This window comes from Salmo trutta, chromosome 9 (genome assembly GCF_901001165.1).
Source record: "Salmo trutta chromosome 9, fSalTru1.1, whole genome shotgun sequence".
Classification (NCBI taxonomy): domain Eukaryota; kingdom Metazoa; phylum Chordata; class Actinopteri; order Salmoniformes; family Salmonidae; genus Salmo; species Salmo trutta.
This window is the reverse complement of record NC_042965.1, coordinates 7,599,200-7,621,263: the sequence shown is the minus strand read 5'-3', so window position 1 is coordinate 7,621,263 and position 22,064 is coordinate 7,599,200. Positions and strand designations below refer to the sequence as shown.

At 44.2% G+C, this 22,064-nt stretch overlaps 1 protein-coding gene across 2 annotated transcripts in view; it reads right to left on the bottom strand.

Moving 5' to 3' along the window:
* The window catches only part of LOC115199779 (fibrinogen C domain-containing protein 1), a 209,505-nt gene that overhangs the window by 95,412 nt on the left and 92,029 nt on the right, over nucleotides 1-22,064 (bottom strand). For both annotated transcript variants that reach the window (XM_029762197.1, XM_029762199.1), the window contains exons 3-4: nucleotides 5,278-5,437; nucleotides 4,710-4,846 (exon numbers count right to left, since the gene is read on the bottom strand). In XM_029762197.1, coding sequence (XP_029618057.1) covers nucleotides 4,710-4,846; nucleotides 5,278-5,437 — 297 coding nt within the window. The remainder of the gene's footprint in view (nucleotides 1-4,709; nucleotides 4,847-5,277; nucleotides 5,438-22,064) is intronic.

Below are 22,064 nucleotides of genomic sequence, written 5' to 3'. Positions count from 1 at the left end.
CACGGATCCCTCGAACTTTCATTGCGCACACCTGGCCCCTAATCCCACTGATTGTATTTGTATATATGTGCCCTTTGTTCACCATGGTGGGGTGGATTATTGTTACAATGTCCGTTGGTGCGTGTGAGTACCTGTGCTGTGTGTTTTGGCTTGCGTGCAATTGTGGATTGTGCAGATGATTACGGGTCTCTTCCCGTGTGTTAATCATTGTGCACGTGTGTATTTATTCGAGGTACTCCTCGCTCTTTTGTTTGGGTTTCAACCCTGTGTTTTGTTACATGTTTGTTTGGTCTTTGTCCCCGTGCCCTTACACGGCACGCCATAATTTGGTGTATAATAAAAACCACTACGCCTGTCTCTCAAATCTTTGTTACCAACGTCACAGAATAATCGAGCATTGAGGGAGACAACGGGAATGGCCCGTCCAACGACGCTGCAACTGGTCCGTCCAGCGTTGCTGCAACTTCGGCAGCTGCAACTGGGTCGTCCGACATCGCCACAACGGGTCCTTCTGACGACGCAACTTCAGCAGCCACAACTGGCCCGTCCGACACCGCCACAACCTGTCCGTCTGACGCTACTGCTACTGGTCCGTCCAACGCCGCCGCAACTACGGCAGCGGCAACTGGCCCGTCCGATGATGACACAACTTCAGCAGCTGCATTGGGTCCTGATCGACCCACACTGCGTTCCTGTGATCGTCCTCGAAATCGGTGTCGCTGCGCTGCTAGTGCAGCGCGTCGGGGGGGTACTGTCACGGATCCCTCTGGAACTTTCATTGCGCACACCTGGCCCCTATTCCAACTGATTGTATTTGTATATATGTGCCCTTTGTTCACCATAGTGCTGTTGATTGTTGTTACAATGTCCGTTGGTGCGTATGATTACCTGTGCTGTGTGTTTTGGGCTTTCGTGCCCTTGTGGATTGCGCAGATGATTACAGGTCTCGTCCCATTTGTTAATCATTGTGTGCGTGTGTTATTCATTTGAGGTACTCCTCGCTCTTTTGTTTTGGGTTTCTACCCTGTGTTTTGTTACGTGTTTGTTTGGTCTTCGTCCCCATGCCTTTACACGGCACGCCGTAATTTGGGCTTAATAAAAAACCTTATTAAGCATTCCTGTCTCCCGAATCATTTATACCAGAGTGAAAATATGATATTATCTGGCTTTCACACGCAATTAGCTCTCACAGTCTCACATCAGAATTAGCTGTTCATCCATGTATCCCAAACATCAAATTTCGAAGTGGTTAAGGTTAAGTTTAAGCGTTAACTATGAATTTTAAAAGTCAGGGTTAGGTTAAGGCATTAACTCCAAATGGTTAAGGTAAGGGTTAATTAAGGTTTGGGATAGGCTTAAAACAAAAAACTTTTTATTGCTGGATTTGACCCTGCAAACTTTGAGTATCACAGGCTGATGCCCATCTGCTATCTCCATCCACAGTTCCTTAGCAAAACAGAAACCTACTTGAAGGTAACGGTGCTCACTGTTGTCCCTAGTGGCTGGTTTCCACGTGGTCAGACATGGATGGACGTCGAATACTGACTTGCATCACGGGTTAACTGGCTGTTCACACAAGGCTATCAGGCAAATACTATGGTAAACCAAATGGAAGAAAAGATTATACAGAGAGAAAGCAGAGAGAGCGAGAGAGAAAGAGAGCGGAGAGAGAGTGAGGGAGAGAGAGAGTGAGACGCTGCATGTCTGAGTGTGAAGCAGCAGCCCTCCTGTATGTCAGGAAAGCAGAGCTCCCAGATCTTCAGCTGTGCAGAGAGAGACGAGGAGTCTGCATCCTCATCTGAAAACTGCTGGAGGCCAGCAATGATGAATAAGGTCGCTGTGACTATTAATTCCTATTAAAAGCTCCATTCTTTGCCTTCCATCGCCCACCGCTGAGATGTGGTCAAGTAAAAAATATCTCTGAATTATCAGAAACTAATACTCTCATCTGTGGGATGCAGCTTGGTCTGTAATCACTGGGTACTATTTGTCTCTTTTAAGATTTTGGTAATCATTGGATCATTGGACTTTGGTCTGGGAATGTGTCTCCACGTACTCCTCTGTTAAACCAAGCTGACACCAAGATAAGGACAGATGACTCTAGAGCCCTGAAAACCTCAACAAGTTTCAGAGGAAATGCTGCACTGTCACTATCTCAGCTATTGCCAACCGCATGGTGGAAGTTATGAATATCACACTCTTTTCAGTTTAAAAGGCCATTTCACCACAGCTTCTCTCAGCACAAGCCATCTGTGGGTTTCTGCAGACATTGAGTGTGACTGCAGCCAAGGAAATAAATGGAACTTATTCAAACTCCACAAACGGGATAGGGCTTCCACTTTACTGATAAAGTATATGAGTGGCCATTTTAAAGGCAAATGATGTCCCACTGGTGAGCATCGACAAATAATGCTAATATGACGGACTAAAGATGGTGGTGCAGAATGCCTCATGAGAAATCTCAATATTCAATATCTCTAAAACTGACTAAATAGTAACCCTACACTGATCTATTTACATGTGGGCAATAACAATCAAGCTGGATAATAACCCCCAAAAACATATAAGACTAGAGAAGTTTATTGATAAATATTAGTGTCCATTTCTCGTGTTTCTTGGCCCAAGCAAGTCTCTTCTTATTATTGGTGACCTTTGGTAGTGGTTTCTTTGCAGCAATTCGACCATGAAGGCCTGATTCACGCTGTCTCCTCTGAACAGTTGATGTTGAGGTGTGTCTGTTACTTGCACTCTGTGAAGCATTTATTTGGGCTGCAATTTCTGAGGCTGGTAAATCTAATGAACTTATCCTCTGCAGCCTCTGCAGCAGTGGTAACTCTGGGTCTTCCTTTCTTGTGAAAGTCCCCATGAGAGCCAGTTTCATTATAGCGCTTGATGGATTTTTGACTCTACTTGAAGAAACTTTCAGACCTTCATGTCTTAAAGTAATAATGGACTGTTGTTTCTCTTTGCTTATTTGAGCTGTTCTTGCCATAATATGGACTTGGTCTTTTACCAAATAGGGCTATCTTCTGTATACCACCCCTACCTTGTCACAACACAACTGATTGGCTCAAATGCATTAAGAAGGAAAGAAATTCCACAAATTAACTTTTAACAAGGCACACCTGTAATGCATTCCAGGTGACTATCTTATGAAGCTGGTTGAGAGAATGCAAAGACTATGCAAAGCTGTCATCAAGGCAAAGGGTGGCTACTTTGAAGAATCTCAAATATAAAATATATTTTGATTTGTTTAACACTTTTTTGGTTAGTACATGATTCCATATGTGTTATTTCATAGTTTTGATGTATTCACTATTACTCTACAATGTAGAAAATAGTAAAAATTCATAAAAACCTTTGAATGAATAGGTGTGTCCAAAGTTTTGACTGGTACTGCGTATATATATATATATATATATATATATATATACACACTACCGTTCAAAAGTTTGGGGTTGCCTAGAAATTTCCTTGTTTTTGAAAGAAAAGCTAATTTTTTGTCCATTAAAATAACATCAAATGAGTGTAGACATCGTTAATGTTGTAAATGTCTATTGTAGCTGGAAATGGAAGATTTTTTTTATGGAATATCTACATAGGCGTACAGAGGCCCATTATCAGCAACCATCCCTCCTGTGTTCCAATGGCACATTGTGTTAGCCTATCCAAGTTTATAATTTTAAACGGATAATTGATCATTAGAAAACACTGTATTTCTGATCAATTTGATGTTACTTTAATCGACAAAAAAAATAAATGTTTCTTTCTTAAACAAAGACATTTCTAAGTGACCCTAAACTTTTGAACGGTATTGTATTTACTTAGCCCAAAAATATATGGGGGATTGGAAATGATGCAGACAATTACATTGATGGAAGCCACAATCTCTCTGCAATATTAAAACTGATCTACCCCCTAAAACATAAATAAATATATCCTCATGCAGGATTTTTGTTTAGATATGACAGCATGACATGAGGTAAAGTATAATGGTCTGTGCTTGAGGTTGGTCTAGTGATCAACACTGCCGCCTCCAGACAAAACATGGCCAGCTGAGGTTCTAATCTTCATTGTGCCAGTTGCTTTGCTGCCCTCCCACTCTACCTATTCCACTATCAGTTCAATGCTTTCTAAATAAAGCAAGACTAACAATGCTCTGTCTACACAACAGTCTAAAAGAACATGAAATGCTAGAGAGGAAGGAAAGCTAAGAAGCCGCAGGATATTACCTTCAAGGCACTTGAAAAGTTAATGGGCTTTGTATTTGAAACACATTGTGATTCTTATGAAAAAAAGAGAAAGAGGTACTTTTAAGTGATCCCTCATGCTCAGAATAATTGGCTTTTTTAGCAATGAAGTATTGGAGGACACTTTAGGAATAGTGATGTGAAAAGTAACACAAATTCATTTCTCCAAACATACCCTGAAAGTTAGACTTAGAACTTTTCTGATAGTGTGCTATTGAAGCTCCTATGTGTTTGATGAATGAGTGAGTGAGTAAAAGGCCATGCTTTTAACTGCTCTGTGATTAAATTAAAAAGAAACAAACATTGGTTTGATGCATGCATCTGTCTGTCTGTCCATATGTTTTGTGGATGTACTGTATATAGTACATTGTTGTCAAGTACTGGTATCATACCTAAACATGATTGTTTCTCCTACACAGCAGGGCGTGACACAGGTTGACACACAGAAGAGACACTCACCGTCCATCCTCCTCCATCCGTTGTCATGTCACAGAAGACCTGGAAGCCAGCAGGGTAGTGTGTGGGAAAGACAGAGTAGATCCCATCCTCCCGCTGGCCACTGGTGAAGATATCACTGCAGTCCCGAGGTCTGGAGCCTAGTGAGATCAGAAACCTGATTAACTTTTAAATCCTAGAATTTCTCATAGAACTTATTCAATTAAACCAGCGAGCTCCATCAATTTCTTCTCTTAATAATCTGTCCTATCTCTGAATCAACCTAGACAGCTTCACTACACCCTGTCAAAATCCTGTCTGTACCTTACAGAAACGCCATGTTTGTACAAAAATGACTTGGGATGTCAGAGTGTGCAAACAGTTTAAACCTATTTCAATATGAAGCTATGCTTTTTTTCCCTCTAGTGCAATTGTGAACAATAGCCATGTCAGACATAAAATACATCTAAGATATGGTTCACTGCAGCTCAAGGGATCAACAATTGTCCGACAGCTGACATGGGGTAGTTAAGAGATGTCCATGCACTCATTTACTATTTCTCCTTCCACCAGCCACTATCCATAGGCCTACCATTGGAGCAGCCTTTGGGCCGAGTACTACGGACAGGTGCTCTCTGGAGGTCTGCCTTCAGCTTGCTCTTCAGGTTCCCCGTCTCCTTCTGCATGGAGTTGAGTGTATCACTCACGGAGTTCACCACCTTCACCATGTTGATCTGGCTCTCGGACAGCAGCTGGAAACAAACACACAAACAGCCCATTGAAGGCCACTCTGTAGTTGGAAAAACAACTAAACAGCAACCTGCTATGAAGCTGCCGGATGGGGCTGGAGAAATTACTGACAGAGCTAGGATGAAATGTCCTAACAGTAACTGTTTTGAACAATGTATTTGGATGTAATGCATAGATAGGAGTACTTGTACAGTATGTACCTGACACATGAAATTAGTTTTTCTAAAGGATTTCCTTTGACTAAAATTATCTCCAGTTGAAGAGGGCATGCAGACACCTCCCATTCTCTCATATCTTAGACATCAGGGATCATGCGATACCACTGCAGGCTCTCTGACTCTAAACACACGAGGCCATGTGATTACGTTTCCCTCGGTAGACATGGCATTAACAGTAAATCCTACACCAGTCGTTCCCAAACTTCTTATAATCCCGTACCCCTTCAAACATTCAACCTCCAGCTGCGTAACCCCTCTAGCACCAGGGTCAGCACACTCTCAAATATAGTTTTTTTTGCCATAATTGTAAGCCTGCCACAAACACACACTCTACTATACATTTATTAAACATAAGAATGAGTGTGAGTTTTTGTCAGAACCCGGCTCGTGTGAAGTGACAAAGAACTGTTTATAGGACCAGGTCACAAATAATAATAATAATCAATAATTTTGCTCTTTATTTAGCCATCTTACATATAAAACCTTATTTGTTCATCGAAAATTGTGAATAACTCACCACAGGTTAATGAGAATGGTGTGCTTGAATGGATGCACATAACTCTGCAATGTTGGGTTGTATTGGAGAGAGTCTCAGTCTTAAATCATTTTCCACACACAGTCTGTGCCTGTATTTAGTTTTCATGCTAATGAGGGCCGAGAATCACCTCTCACATAGGTGCGTGGTGTCTTAACGGTACGATTTGCCAAGGCAGGATGTTCAGAGCGCAGCCCAATACAGAAATCTGGCAGTAGCAAATTAAATTACATTTTTAAAGGACCGCTTGTTGCAATTTTGATAATGCTCTCTTGTTCAGATATCGGTAAATGGACTGGAGGCAGGGCATGAAAGGGATAGCAAATCCAGTTGTTTGTGTCATCCGTTTCAGGAAAGACCTGTGTAATTGCGCACCCAACTCACTCAGGTGATTTGTTATATCACATTTGACATTGAATTCATTTGAGTTGAGCTTGAGTTCATTTGCACACAAAAACCATAAGCCTCAATTTTGTCCTGCACACTGAATATAGTTGCGGAGAGTCCCTGTAATCCTAGATTCAGATCATTCAGGCGAGAAAAAACATCACCCAGATAGGCCAGTCGTGTGAGGAACTCGTCATCATGCAAGAGGTCAGACAAGTGAAAACTATGGTTACTAAAGAGAACTTTAAGCTCGTCTCTCAATTCAAATAAATGTGTCAATACTTTGCCCCTTGATAACCAGCACACTTCTGTATGTTGTAAAAGCGTTACTGTACATGGTCGCTGCCCTTGCTTTAACAAAATTAACCATTTTCACTGTAGTGTCCAAAACGTCTTTCAAGCTATCAGGCATTCCCTTGGCAGCAAGAGCCTCTCGGGGGATGCTGCAGTGTACCCAACACATCTTGACCACCAAAGTCCATTTGATGTCACAAAGCTGTCCAGTATTCTTTTTTAAATCCTCTCCTGTTGTCCTGTTCCAGTGGTTTGCAGAAGAAGATGTCTTCCTTAATTGACCCCTCTAAAAACGTAACGGATATATACCAGGAGCTGTGCCAGGCCTGCAACGTCTGTTGACTCATCCAGCTGTCACGCATAGAATTCACTGGCTTGTATGCGAAACAGTAATTGTTTCAAACCATCTCCTGCCATGTCACTGATGAGTCGTGAAAAGGTGTTGTTTGATAAATGCATTATCTGTATAGTTTTTTTTGCCTTTTCCCCCAGCATTGTCCCAGCCATATTTATTTCACCTTTATTTAACCAGGTAGGCAAGTTGAGAACAAGTTCTCATTTACAATTGCGGCCTGGCCAAGATAAAGCAAAGCAGTTCGACACATACAAACAACACAGAGTTCCACGTGGAGTAAAACAAACATACAGTCAATAATACAGTAGAAATATAAGTCTATATACAATGTGAGCAAATAAGGTGAGATAAGGGAGGTAGAGGCAAAAAAGGCCATGGTGGCAAAGTAAATACAATATAGCAAGTAAAACACTGGAATGGTAGATTTGCAGTGGAAGAAAGTGCAACGTAGAAATAGAAATAATGGGGTGCAAAGGAGCAAAATAAATAAATACAGTAGGGGAAGAAGTAGTTGTATCAGCGGTAGCAGAAAGAATTAAGTCCTTATTTTAAAAATTTTTTTTGATGAAGACACTCTCCAGTGTCATTGTTCTCAGCCTGACCACTCACAAAAACTCCTGCTGTTTTTCGCCCAGAGACTGGAGAGCTCTCATTCCACTTTCTGGCGCCTTCTGAGAGCCAATGAAAGCCTTATGAAATGTCACGTTACAGCAGAGATGCTGTATTTTTGCTAGAGATTCCCTAGAAGGAGAACAAATTGTCAGACAGGGCACTTCCTGTATAGAATCTTCTCAGGTTATGGCCTGCCGTATGAGTTCTGTTATACTCACAGACACCATTCAAACAGTTTTAGAAACTTTAGAGTGTTTTCTATCCAAATCTACTAATTATATGCATATTCTAGTTTCTGGGCAGGAGTAGTAACCAGATTAAATCGGGTACGTTTTTTTTCCGGCCGTGAAAATACTGCCCCCTATCCCAAACAGGTTAACTAGGAGGTCGGGGCACCAAGGAAAATATTCAGATTACGAAGTTATAATTTTCCTAATATAACTTTCAGATATCATAATATCTGAGTCTTCTGATTTAATGGCGTATTATTTACCTCACGCCAGTCTCATTCCAAACGTCGTAAATTGTTGGTTATCTGCACGAACCGTCTTCACTATGAGTCATCCATACATCAATTGTTTTAAAATCATTTATTTACTAAACTAAATAATTCACAGAAATGCATAATCAAACAGATATGGTTACAAGGAAATGATAGGAGAATGTGCCCTAGTGGGCTAAACTGGCATGGCGGCTTGTTAGACAAAAGGGGGGTGGGGTCAGCTGAGAAGGCACCACAGAGTTGATAAATATTAACAATTGAAATGCTAATCCTTTGCACATGAACGCTCACTCAGTCTGGAACAATTGCAATCAATATATATATTTCCGCTCAGTGTGTTGTCGGGATCTTTGTTGAAAAGTTCTGTTCTGTTGGAGAGTTTTGTCCTCGCGTTCTCTCGCTCTCTTTCGGTTAGAATGGATATTTCAAAGTGACATTCATTAATGTCGTTATAGGACGGATGCTTCGTCGGTCTTCGCGTTCAATGATACCGAATTCCTAGCTGCAAACTAGTAATTAATATCAAAGACTTGTTATTATTCTGTCGGTTTCAATAGTCTAAGAGTTTAACCACGAGGTGTGGTTGAAGTTCAGAACGCGGAATGCATGGTCAAACCTTGGCCCTCTCTTCTCGAGGTAAGCTGGTCTGGTGATAGAAAATCTGGGTGGGGTTTATACTCGGAACATAGAAAAGGCTGTCTCATGATGCCAGGTCCTGTCTGTGTCCCTGGGGGCGTGCCGATGACTTGGTAAAACTTTCAACAGAAAATACAATTCTCTCACATTAACATCTTACAAGCATCCCAACATATTCCAAATAGCTTTATCCTTATTCATAAATTTTATACAACCATTAGATGTAAGTCTCACCACTGAGGCTATTATATAAACAGAGCCATGGTAATGTAGCCGTATTGTCTCTCATGAGTTTCACAAAATTGAACCAAACGGACCAGTTCATAGCTGGATTCTTCACCGATCTTTTATACCTTCTCCAGAACATAAAGAATTCCTTTGTCTCTCTATGAAAACACTCTGTCTCTTTATACTGTGGCCATGAGGCGGGACATTTTCTTAGGAATTTACGACCGCTCAAACAGGGCCTGAGAAGGGGGAGGTAGGGGGATGGTACATAGAAAACCCAAAGAGGGCAACCTACCCCATCAACTAAACTTTGGTTAAACATAGTTGGCGTGTGTATGTTTTACTGTTTTTGAGCAGGAGGCTTCCCACTTGTCAACAGAGAGAACGTTATGCTCTTGGAATTGTGACCCTCTTTCCTTTGTTGAGAAATCCTTTTTCCACCAAAGGCTATGTAAGTGCTGGTAGAGCATGCTTGCTTTAATATTTTGACACTTGTTCTGTGGACTGAAAGGGGCATCAAACAGAATCAGGTCTAAGGAACACTTCTATGATCCTGACACGAGCAAAGGATATCTGAATTATCGCCTGAAGACCGTATAAGGAAGACATCACGTTGACCCATCAAGAAGAGTATTTCACCCCAGTTGGGAGGCCCTACCCATAGGAGAAAGACTGTCCTGGACCACCAGCTTGTTGGTGATGCTTGTAAGGAGGCCATATCATTCCTTGTCCACTCGGTCGATGAAAAACAAATCTATCAGAAGATGGTGTTCCAGTATCGCCAGGAGATTTATAGTTTATAGTCCAGACAGAAGCACAGATGTCCACAGTCTTTCCCTGGTTTCTGGACATCAAATGATTGGTGAGCTATGTAGTATGTGTTGGAATCAGAACTACAGGCTATTTGTATGATTGAGAACATTATTTTGTGTTGGTCATGAAGTTGAGTTGATCCACCTTGTTTTAGGTGAATCAGGACTTTTTGCTGATGTTCGATGATGAAACATCCTCTAAGCTCCTTGAAAAGTGGGACACATAAAGTAAAAAGTCATCAAACCTGGCTACGACCACCGATTTGCGTCGCCTCCTGAAGTCTGCAGAACAACTGCCAGAGAATGACAGCGAAACTAGGAAGTGGATTCTCTCGAGGGTAGTGCAATGTTTCAAACTCAGTGACTGGGACAATGATGTGTCCTCCCTGCTGCTTCATCTTTTCTCACAACCAGCAGGAGGGAAGAAGACCAAGATCAGTGCCAGTGATGCTGTGGGCAGACTAGTGCACTTTCATAAGGTAAGTTGACATAGTAATTGTTGTGTAATTTCTTTTATGGGTTGTCTCTTTGTCTAACATGTGGAGAGTAACTTAAAAATACCCTTTGTGTTGCAGTCATGCTGCAGCATTGAAGACTATATTTTATTTTATTTTTTTACCTTTATTTAACTAGGCAAGTCAGTTAAGAACAAATTCTTATTTTAAATGACGGCCTAGGAACAGCGGGTTAACTGCCTTGTTCAGGGGCAGAACAACAGATTTGTACCTTGTCAGCTCGGGGATTCAAACTTGCAACCTTTCAGTTACTAGTCCAACGCTCTAACCACTAGGCTACGCTGCCGCCCCAATCTTGATGGGAGTCAGGGTCGACAGCCATGCCTCCTTGCCATTGGAAGAAGACAGAGAGCAAGATTGACAACTAATACTGTACATCGTGGTGGACAAGAGGCTTGTTCCCTGCCAGGCAACTAGTGGTCTGTGTGTGTTTGATGAACTGTTCTGTTTGATAGAAAAGTCTAAATGCTCAGATGGTTTACAGTGAGGAGGACCCTAAGATTGTATTGCGTGGTAAAGATACATTTGAAATGCATTTGAATCAGTTGCAATCAGACCCGCAGCTCCCATCTGTGTATGTTGTAAATAGAAATTCTAAACTAAACAGTTTGCAGCACTTCCATGTTTGTAGTAATTGTTCTGTGGACATAATGCATGACATTCTTGAAGAGGTGGCTCAGTTTGAGTTACAATTGTTGTTTGAATGTGTCTCTGAAAATTTCATTTTGAAACATGCGCTTCTCTCCAGAATCTACTCGTTTGACTATGGGTACTCGGAGTGTAAAAAATGTCCAACTAAAGTCAACCTAGAGAACAGTGGAAATAGCATAGCACTAAATTATATTCAACCTTTTTTGGGGTGATGTTGTTCCACCAGGAAATGAGAACTGGAATTTGCCGCTCATCTTATTGGAAAAATCAACATTGTTTTTTCCTCTTTTCTTAGCCAGTGCATTACTGTGTATCTGAAACATTTGATAATTGAACATCACACACTTTTCAAACAGTTGTACCCACATAACTTGATACCCAAACATCCCTTTATGATACATTACCCAGCATGCATAAGACAAATCGGTCCTTTATTACATACTGTATGTGGTGCATGAGGTTTGAGGCAAAGTACAAACTCTTTAAGAACACCCTCAAAAACTTCAAGAACATTACTAAGTCCCTTGCCAAAAAACACTAATTTGCTATAGGCCATCACTGGGAGACATCACCATTGCGACATACTGAGTATGGACCGATGAAAGCATTTACCCTGAGTGATTTTACTGGTGGTGATGAGTTGGCAGCGTCACTTCAGGTCACTATGCAGAAAGCCATTTACTATACCAGCTGGGTTAAGATGGATGGCACGGAATACAGAGAGGGACTGTTAGTTTGCAGTTAGATGGAGCATGAAATGCCAGTCTTTTGTAAAATAACTAAGATCATTGTGGTTGACAATATTGCATACCTATTGCTGGACAAGTTGCATACTGATAATTTCAGTGAACATTACCATGCATTCACTATGTTTGATAGTGTCGATGACAAATTTGTTGTCAAAGTTGACGATCTGAAATTTTATAGGCCTTTTGTCCTTCAAAGTGCTTATGGTGCTGATGAGAGCCTTTATGTCGTTCCTTTGTTTGACAAGCATTAAAAATGGCGCTGGAACAGAAGGCAGAGGTTTTATGTGCCCCCAACCGATTGTGTTTTTTGTTCGTTTATCTGCGTTGTTTGTAACTTATTTTGTTACTATTTTAGCACATAATGTTGCCGCTACCGTCTCTTATGACCGAAAATAACTTCTAGACATCAGGACTGCGATTATTCACCACGGACTAGCAGAATCCTTTTTCTTCTTTCATGACTCTGACGAGCCCGAGGATATACGAATCCCTCAAGAAGAGGCCAAGACCCCAATGATCTGCATGAAGAGGAGGCGGAGAAAGAGAGGCCGGAGGGCGGGATGCCTACTGAGGAGTAGGAGGCGATCGAATAAACCCCCACTCCCCTCAATTCTGCTCGCAAACATGCAATCTTTGGACAATAAAATGGACGAGTTATTGGGAAGATTAAACTACCAACGGGACATTAAAAACTGTAACATCTTATGCTTCACGGAGTCGTGGCTGAATGACGACAATATCACCATAGAGCTGGCTGGTTATACGATGTACCGGCAGGATAGACAAGGGGTGGCGGTCTATGTATTTTTGTAAACAACAGTTGGTGCACGATATCTAAGGAAGTCTTGAGCTATTGCTCGCCTGAGGTAGAGTTTCTCGTTATAAGCTGCAGACCACATTACCTACCAAGAGAGTTTTCCTCTATATTCTTTGTAGTTGTTTACATACCACCACAGTCAGAAGCTGGCACCGAGATAGCATTGAATGAGCTGTATTCTGCCAGAAGCAAACAAGAAAACCCTCACCCAGAGGCGGCGCTCCTAGTAGCCGGGGACTTTAATGCAGTTTAACTTAAATCAGTTTTACCTAATTTCTATCAACATGTGTCACAGGGGTCGTGGTAAGGAGACCAAGGCGCAGCGTGTAAAGTGCTCATTCTTTTTCTTTAATGAATACACCTCAACAAAAAACAACAAACGACCGATAACAGTCCTGTCAGCTACACAAGACTAAACGGAAACCAACTACCCACAAACCCCAAAGGAAAACAGGCTGCCTAAGTATGGCTTCCAATCAGAGACAATGAAAGACACCTACCTCTGATTGGAAACCATACCCGGCCAAAACATGGAAAACAAAACATAGAAATAGAATACTAGAAAAACCCAAAATACATACAAATCAAACCCCCCTGCCACGCCCTGACCATACTACTATGGTAAATGACCTCTTTCACTGGTCAGGACGTGACAGTACCCCCCCCCCAACCCCAAACGGAGGGAAGGGAGGGTGACAAACGTCTATGGTGGCTCATGCGCTACACCCAGACCCTTCCTCTGCCTCCGATCCTCCAGCAACGGATGTGGCTCCGGATCAGGGTGTAACCCCCGTTCCGTCCGCAGATCCCTCCGCTTCTGTAACCCTGGCCTGTGGATCATTATTGGAGGAATCGTACTGTAGATCCTTACCGGAAGCTCTGTGCTGCAGGCCGCCGCTGGAGGATCTGGGCTGCAGTCCGCCGCTGGAGGATCTGGGCTGCAGGCCGCCGCTGGAGGATCTGGGCTGCAGGTTGCCGCTGGAGGCTCTGGGCTGCAGGTCGCCGCTGAAGGCTCTGGGCTGCAGGCCGCCGCTGAAGGCTCTGGGCTGCAGACCGCCACGGAAGGCTCTGGGCTGCAGACTGCCGCGGAAGGCTCCGGGCTGAGAGGCGTCGCCGGAGGCCCCGGGCCAAGGGGCGTCGCCGGAAGCTCCGGGGCGTCGCCGGAGGGCCCGGGCTGAGGGACGTCGCCGGAGGCTCCGGGCTGAGGAGCATCACCGGAGGCTCCGGGCTGGGGACCTTCGCTGCAGGCTCCGTGCCATGGATCATCACTACTCGTTCAGCGCCATGGATCATCACTGGAGGCTTTGTGCCATGGATCATCTTTGGAGGCTCCGGACTGGAGAGCGTCTCTGTAGGTTCCGGGCTGGGGACCTTTGCTGCAGGCTCCGTGCCATGGATCATCACTGGAGGCTCCGCACCATGGATCATCACTGGATGCTTCGCGCCATGGATCATCACTGGAGGCTCCGGGCTATGGATTATCACTGGAGGCTTCGTGCCATGGATCATCCCTACAGGCTCCGGGCCATGGATCATCACTGGAGGCTTCGTGCCATGGATTATTGCTGGAGGCTTCGGAACTTTGATCATCACTGGAGGCTTCCTACTGGGAGCTGGAACCGGTCTCACCAGACTGGGGAGACGCACTGAGGACCGCGTGCTCAAAGCAGGCACCGGCCGTACTGGGCTATGGAGGCATACTGGAGGAAGAGTGCGAGAAGCAGGCACAGGACGTACTGGGCTATGGTGGCGCACTGGAGGGAGAGTGCGAGAAGCAGGCACAGGACGTACTGGGCTATGGTGGCGCACTGGAGGGAGAGTGCGCGGAGCAGGCACAGGACGTACTGGGCTATGGTGGCGCACAGGAGGGAGAGTGCACAGAGCAGGCACAGGGTACACTGGGCCTTGGAGGCGCACTGGAGGTCTGGCGCTTAGGGCTGGCACAACCCGTCCTGGCTCGATGTTGATTATAGCCCGACAAGGGTGGAGCGCTAGTACAGGACAAACTGGGCCGCGCTGGTGAATGGGGGGTACCGTGCGTAGAGCAGGTGCAGGATAACCTGGGTCGAAGACACGCACTGGAGACCAGATACGTTGAACCAGTGCACTTCTCCCTGGCTGCCGGCCAACTCTAGCACAGCAACGGTGAGGAGCTTGCACCGAGCGCACCGGGCTGTGAGTGCGCATGGGCGACATCGTGTGCACCACCGCATAACACGGTGCTTCTACCGTCACTCGCTCCCCACGGTAAGCACGGGGAGTTGGCTCAGGTCTTAACCTCGCCTTCGCCAATCTACCCGTGTGCCCCCCCCCAAAAAAAAGTATGCCGCTGCCTCTCGGCCTAGCCGTTCCTCCCAGTATCGTCGTTCCGCCTTCGCTGCCTCTATCTCCCACTGCGGACGGCGATACTCCCCAGGGCTTGTCCAGGGTCCTGCCCCATCTAAGATCTCCTCCCAGGTCCACTCCTCTGACCCATACTGCTTGGTCCTGCTCTTCCTCCTCGAGAATGCACGCTGATTGGGCCGTTGGTGGTGGGTAGTTCTGTCACAGGGGTCGTGGAAAGGAGACCAAGGCGCAGCGTGTAAAGTGCTCATTCTTTTTCTTTAATGAATACACCTCAACAAAAAACAACAAACGACCGATAACAGTCCCGTCAGGTACACAAGACTAAACGGAAACCAACTACCCACAAACCCCAAAGGGAAACAGGCTGCCTAAGTATGGCTTCCAATCAGAGACAACAAAAGACACCTGCCTCTGATTGGAAACCATACCCGGCCAAAACATGGAAAACAAAACATAGAAATAGAATACTAGAAAAACCCACATAGAAACAGAAAACCCAAAATACATACAAATTAAACCCCCCTGCCACGCCCTGACCATACTACTATGGCAAATGACCTCTTTCACTGGTCAGGACATGACAACATGTTAAATGAGCAACCAGGTGGTAAAGAACTCTGGACCACCTATACTCCACACACAGAGATGCATACAAAGCTCTCCTTCGCCCTCCATTTGGCAAATCTGATTCATGCCTACAAGCTAAATTTAAAGCTGGAAACACCAGTGACTAGATCAATAAAAAAGTGGTCAGAGGAAGCAAACACTAAGCTACAGGACTGTTCTGCTAGCACAGACTGTAATATGTTCCGGGATTCGTCCGATGGCATTGAGGAGTACACCAGATCAGTCATTGGCTTCATCAATAAGTGCATCGAAGTCGTCTCCACAGTGACTGTACGTACATACCCCAACCAGAAACCATGGATTACAGGCGATATCCGCACTGAGCTAAAGGCAGGAGCTGCCGCTTTCAAGGAGTGGGACTCTAACCCGGAATCTTATAAGAAATCCCACTATGCCCTCCGACGAACCATCAAACAGGCAAAGCATCAATACAGGACTAAGATCGAGATGCACTACACTGGCTCTGACACTCGTCGGATGTGGCAGGACCTGCAAACCATTACAGACTACAAAGGGAAGCACAGCCGAGAGCTGCCCAGTGACACGAACCTACCGGACAAGCGAAACTACTTCTATGCTCGCTTCGAGGCAAATAACACTGAAACATGCATGCAGCTGTACCGGAAGACTGTGTGATCCCGCTCTCCGCAGCCGATGTGAGTAAGATCTTTAGACAGGTCAACATTCACAAGGCCGCAGGGCCAGACGGATTACCAGGACGTGTACTGCGAGCGAGCTCTGACCAATTAGCAAGTGTCTTCACTGACATTTTCAACCTCTCCCTGTCCGAGTCTGTAATACCAACATGTATAAAGTAACTTGCCTAAATTACTACTGACCCGTAGCACTCATGTCTGTAGCCATGAAGTGCTTTGAAAGGCTGGTCATGGCTCACATGATCCCAGAAACCTTAGACCAACTCCAATTTCCATACCACCCCAACAGATCCACAGATGATGCAGTCTCTAATGCACTCCACACTGCCTTTTCCCACCTGGACAGAAGGAACACCTATGTGAGAATGCTATTCATTGACTACAGTTCAGCGTTCAACACCACAGTGCCCTCAAAGCTCATCAATAAACTAAGGACCCTGGGACTAAACACCTCCTTCTGCAACTGGATCCTGGACTTCCTGACGGGCTGCCCCAGGTGGTAAGGGTAGGTAACAACACATCTGCCACCCTAATCCTCAACACAGGTGCCCCTCAGGGGTGCGTGCTCAGCCCCCTCCTGTACTCCCTGTTCACTCATGACTGCACGGCCAGGCACGACTCCAACACCGTCATTAAATTTGACGATGACACAACAATGGTAGGCCTGATCACTGACAACATCGAGATAGCCTATAGGGAGAAGGTCAGAGACCTGGCCGTGTGGTGCCAGGACCACAACCTCTCCCTCAATGTGATCAAGACAAAGGAGATGATTGTGGACTACAGGAAAAAGAGGACCGAGCACGCCCACATTCTCATCGACGGGGCTGCAGTGGAGCAGGTTGAGAGCTTCAAGTTCCTTGGTGTCCACATCACCAACAAACTAACATGGTCCAAGCACACCATGACAGTTGTGAAGCGGGCACGACAAAACCTATTCTCCCTCAGGAGACGGAAAAGATTTGGCATGGGTCCTCAGATCCTCAAAAGGTTCTACAGCTGCACCATCGAGAGCATGCTGACTGGTTGCATCACTGCCTGGTATGGCAACTGCTCGGCCTCTGACCGCAAGGCACTACAGAGGGTAGTGTGAACGGCCCAGTACATCACTGGGGCCAAGCTTCCTGCCATCCAGGACCTCTATACCAGGTGGTGTCAGAGGAAGGCCCTAAAAAGACTCCAGCTACCCTAGTCATAGACTGTTCTCTCTGCTACCACACGACAGTGGTACCGGAAAGCCGAGTCTAGGTCCAAGAGGCTTCTAAACAGCTTCTACCCCCAAGCCATAAGACTCCTGAATCTAGTCAAATGACTACCCAGACTATTCACATCCCCCACTCCCCTCACCACTGCCACTCTCTGTTGTCATCTATGCAGAGTCACTTTAATTAACTCTACCTACATGTACATACTACCTCAACTAACCGGTGCCCCCGCACATTGATTCTGTACTGGCACCACCCTGTATATATTATTGTTTTTTTACTGCTCCTCTTTAGTTACTTGTTACTTTTATCTCTTATCCGTATTTTTTGAAACTGCACTGTCGGTTAGGGGCTTGTAAGTAAGCATTTCACTGTAAGGTCTACATCTTTTGTATTCGGCACATGTGACTAATACAATTTAATTTGAGTAATAGATTATTGGCAACTATGTCAAGAAAATTGCATAGCCTAGTCTTAAGGAGGACTTCCACTTGTGTTAAATAGGAACTCTGCAAATACTCTTGTTCTCATATAGTACATGTACTGAGGCACCTGTGATGCACTGATTTCATTCTGATGTGCCTGTGATGCACCATTTTCATTTTAATGCGGGTGTGATGCACTGTTTTCACAGTGATGGGCACCTCGGTACATGCACTATATGTGATGCACTGTTTTCATTCTGATGCGCCTGTGATGCACTGTTTTCATTTTAATGTGCCTGTGATGCACTGTTATCACTGTGATGCGCCTGTGATGCACCTTTAACATTTTAATAGGCCTGTGATGCACTGTTTTCACTTTGGCCTAAATAAATTAAACAAAGCAGAGTCACTACTCTTGTAAGGAATCATTTATTGCTCCTGTTTAAGTCACCTACAACTTGCAGGCTTGATTTATGAGTGGGAGAGAACCAGACAAAATTGTTATTTCCTAGTGTGAATATTTAGCACTTTCTGGTGTCAATTCAGCTCCAGGATGCATTCTCTAGAGTTGATCCTCAACATTGTAAGGTGTTGCTGCTCAATTCTGAGGGTGTTGAAAAAAGACTCCAATGGGTCATTTGAACAACGTCCGAGGTGTTATATTGTAACACTCCAAGTGTTTCAATAAGAACTCTACCAGAGTGTTAAATTAACACTGTGTGGCCCTTTATAAACACTGGATGAGTGTTGAAAAAACACTTCCATGAGTCATTTGAAAAAAACCTGAAGTCATATCTTAACACTCAAGAGTGTTTCACTATTAACACTACAAAAGTGTTAAATTAACACAGAGTAGACCTACAGTACCTGTGAAAGGTTTGGACACAGCTATTCATTCAAGGGTTTTTCTTTATTTTGTACTATTTTCTATATTGTAGAATATTAGTGAAGACATAAAAACTATGAAAGAACACATATGGAATCATATAGTAACCAAGAAAGTGTAAAACAAATCAATGTATTTTATATTCTTCAAAGTAGCCACCCTTTGCCATGATGACAGCTTTGCACACATTTGGCATTCTCTCAACCAGCTTCACCTGGAATGCTTTTCCAACAGTCTTGAAGGAGTTCCCACATATGCTGAGCACTTGTTGGCTGCTTTTTCTTCACTCTGCGGTCCAACTTATACCAAATCATCTCAAATGGGTTGAGGTCGGGTGATTGTGGAGGCCAAGTCATCTGATGCAGCACTCCATCACTCTCCTTTTTGGTCAAATAGCCCTTACACAGTCTGGAGGTGTGTTGGGTCATTGTCCTGTTGAAAAACAAATGATAGTCCCACTAAGCGCAAACCAGATGGGACGACGTATCGCTGCAGAATGCTGTGGTAGCCATGCAGGTCAAGTGTGCCTTGAATTCGAAATAAATCACTGACAGCGTCACGAGCAAAGCACCCCAACACCATCACACCTCCTCCTCCATGCATCATGATGGGAACCACTCTGCATCTCACACCTACTCCCTGTGGATCAGTTGGAAGAGCATGGTGTTTGCAACGCCTGCATGGTGTGTGCAATGCCAGGGTTGTGGGTTCGATTCCCACGGGGGGCCAGTACAAAAAAATAAAAATGCATGAAATTAAATGTATGAAAATGTATGCATTCACTACTTAAAGTTGCTATGGATAAGAGTGTCTTCTAAATGACTAAAATGTAATGTAAAATCTCAAAAGACACTGCGGTTTGAACCAAAAATCTCAAATTTGGACTCATCAGATCAAAGGACAGATTTCCGGGTTAGTGTTTGGCCGGGGTAGGCAGTCACTGTAAATAAGAATTTGTTCTTAACTGACTTGCCTAGTTAAATAAAAAAACTTTTGGGTTCTTTGCAGCAATTCGACCATGAAGGCCTGATTAACACAGTCTCCTCTGAACAGTTAATGTTGAGATTTGTCTCTTATTCTAATGAACTTATCCTCTGCAGTAGACGTAACTCTGGGTCTTCCTTTCCTGTGGCGGTTCTCATAGCGCTTGATGGATTTTGCGGCTGCACTCAAAGACATTTTCTGCATTGACTGACCTTGATGTGTTAAAGTAAGGATGGACTGTCATTTCTCTTTGCTTATTTGAGCTGTTCTTGCCATAATACGGACTTGGTCTTTTACCAAATAGGGCTATGCTCTGTATACCCACTCTACCTTGTCACAAGACAACTGATTGGCTCAAACGCATTAAGAAGCAAAGAAATGCACCTGAGCTCAATTTCGAGTCTCATAGCAAAGGGTCTGGGTATTTCTGATAAAAACCTGTTTTAGATTTTTGCATTATGTGGAATTGGGTGTAGATTGATGAGGGAAAAAAATAATTTCATACATTTTAGAATAAGGCTGTAACATAACATAACGTAGAAAAAGGGAAAGGGTCTAAATACCTTCCGATTGCACCGTAATCCGGTTTGTGTCATGCTAATTTAGCTTTTTGCTACCAGTGGAAACAATTTTGAAGATGACGAAGACAAAATGTAAAATCCTTAAAAGTTGTTATGAGAAACCTGCACTGCTGTGTCAACATAGCTCAGAACTTATTATCGGATGTATTAGGTTACGAAATCTGACTTTTTGAATATAATGTTAATGATATGTTAGAGAAAGACCCCACTGAATGATTCAGAACATGAATAATCACATTTGTCTTGGTAAAATGAATTTCATAACATAAGGAAGTGAAAATTTGTCACCAAAGCACAATTTCACCCATTCTAGGAGAAGTGGGTGGACACCCTGCAGAATGAGGATGTTTGAGTAAGTCTACAGCATGGGTGGGCAATAATTTCATCTCAAGAGCGACATCGGCATTTCATTTTCCGGACCGATTTGTTGATCAAAAGCAATTTGCTGAGCAAAGTTATTTGAAAAGATATAGGCCTATTATAATGTAGACATCATTTCTACCTAGTTGTAGACCTTTAATAGTGGCCTGGAGTGTTTTTTTAACCCAAAATAATAATTTCCCAGATGTAATTTAATTTAGTTTAATTATAACAATATTTTTTTAACTCAAACCTCACTGGGTTTTGGAATGACTGGGCCAAAAAGCCAAAAGGAGAAGGAGAACGGTGAGCAGCAGCAGCATCAAACCACAGGGGCCACCCCCAAGCCCAGCAGCGATGATGCTGCTGAGCTCCAGCTAGCTCTGCGTGCAAAACATACCCACCCTTCCCCAAGCGTCGCCAGGATAATGGCTCCACAGCCCCCTCCACCTCCGACTGTTCCTGACGATCTTGGAACAGAGGAGCCAGCCCAGGTTAGCCTAGAATTTTACCCTAGCCAAGGTTTTCTGTCCAAAAACATTCATTTTATAGCAACTGGTTCATAGGAAGAGAGTGACTGGCATACTCATTTACTACAGATTAGAGCACTGCACGGGAATAAAATTAAGCCCGAGCCCTACCTATGCACGTATCGTTCTGGTCCTACCCTACCCAGGCCCAATTGCTTTTGCCAAATTTAAGGCCCAGCCCTGCCCGAAACCCAAAATCAGAAAGAACTTCCTCCTTTAGTAAATCCATCAACTGCTCCTCTCTGTCTGTCACTTAATCACTCCGCTTGAGCTGCTCTGCCAGATATATTGGAGATAGGAATCCTATTGGGAAATGAATGGAGGACTATATAGCGCCCCACCCAGCAGATTGTTGACCACTAGCGTTCACGTTGTCATGCTGTTGCTAAGCTAATCATCACCCAATCCCCTCTCAAAGTCTCTAACTCCCTGATCTGTTTCACCTGTCCTTGTGCTTGTCTCCATCCCCTCCAGGTGTCGCCCATCTTCCCCACTTATCCTCTGTGTATTTATACCTGTGTTTTCTGTCTGTCGGTGCCAGTTCATCTTGTTTGTTCAAGCCTACCAGTGGTTTGTGTCTCAGCTCCTGCTTTTTCCAGTCTCTCTTTTCTCGCCCTCCTGGTTTTGACCCTTGCCTGTCCTGACTTCAAGCCCGCCTGCCTGACTATTTTTGTTTCCCATGTTGAAAATTCTGTGTTAATGCTAATGCAGACAAGGC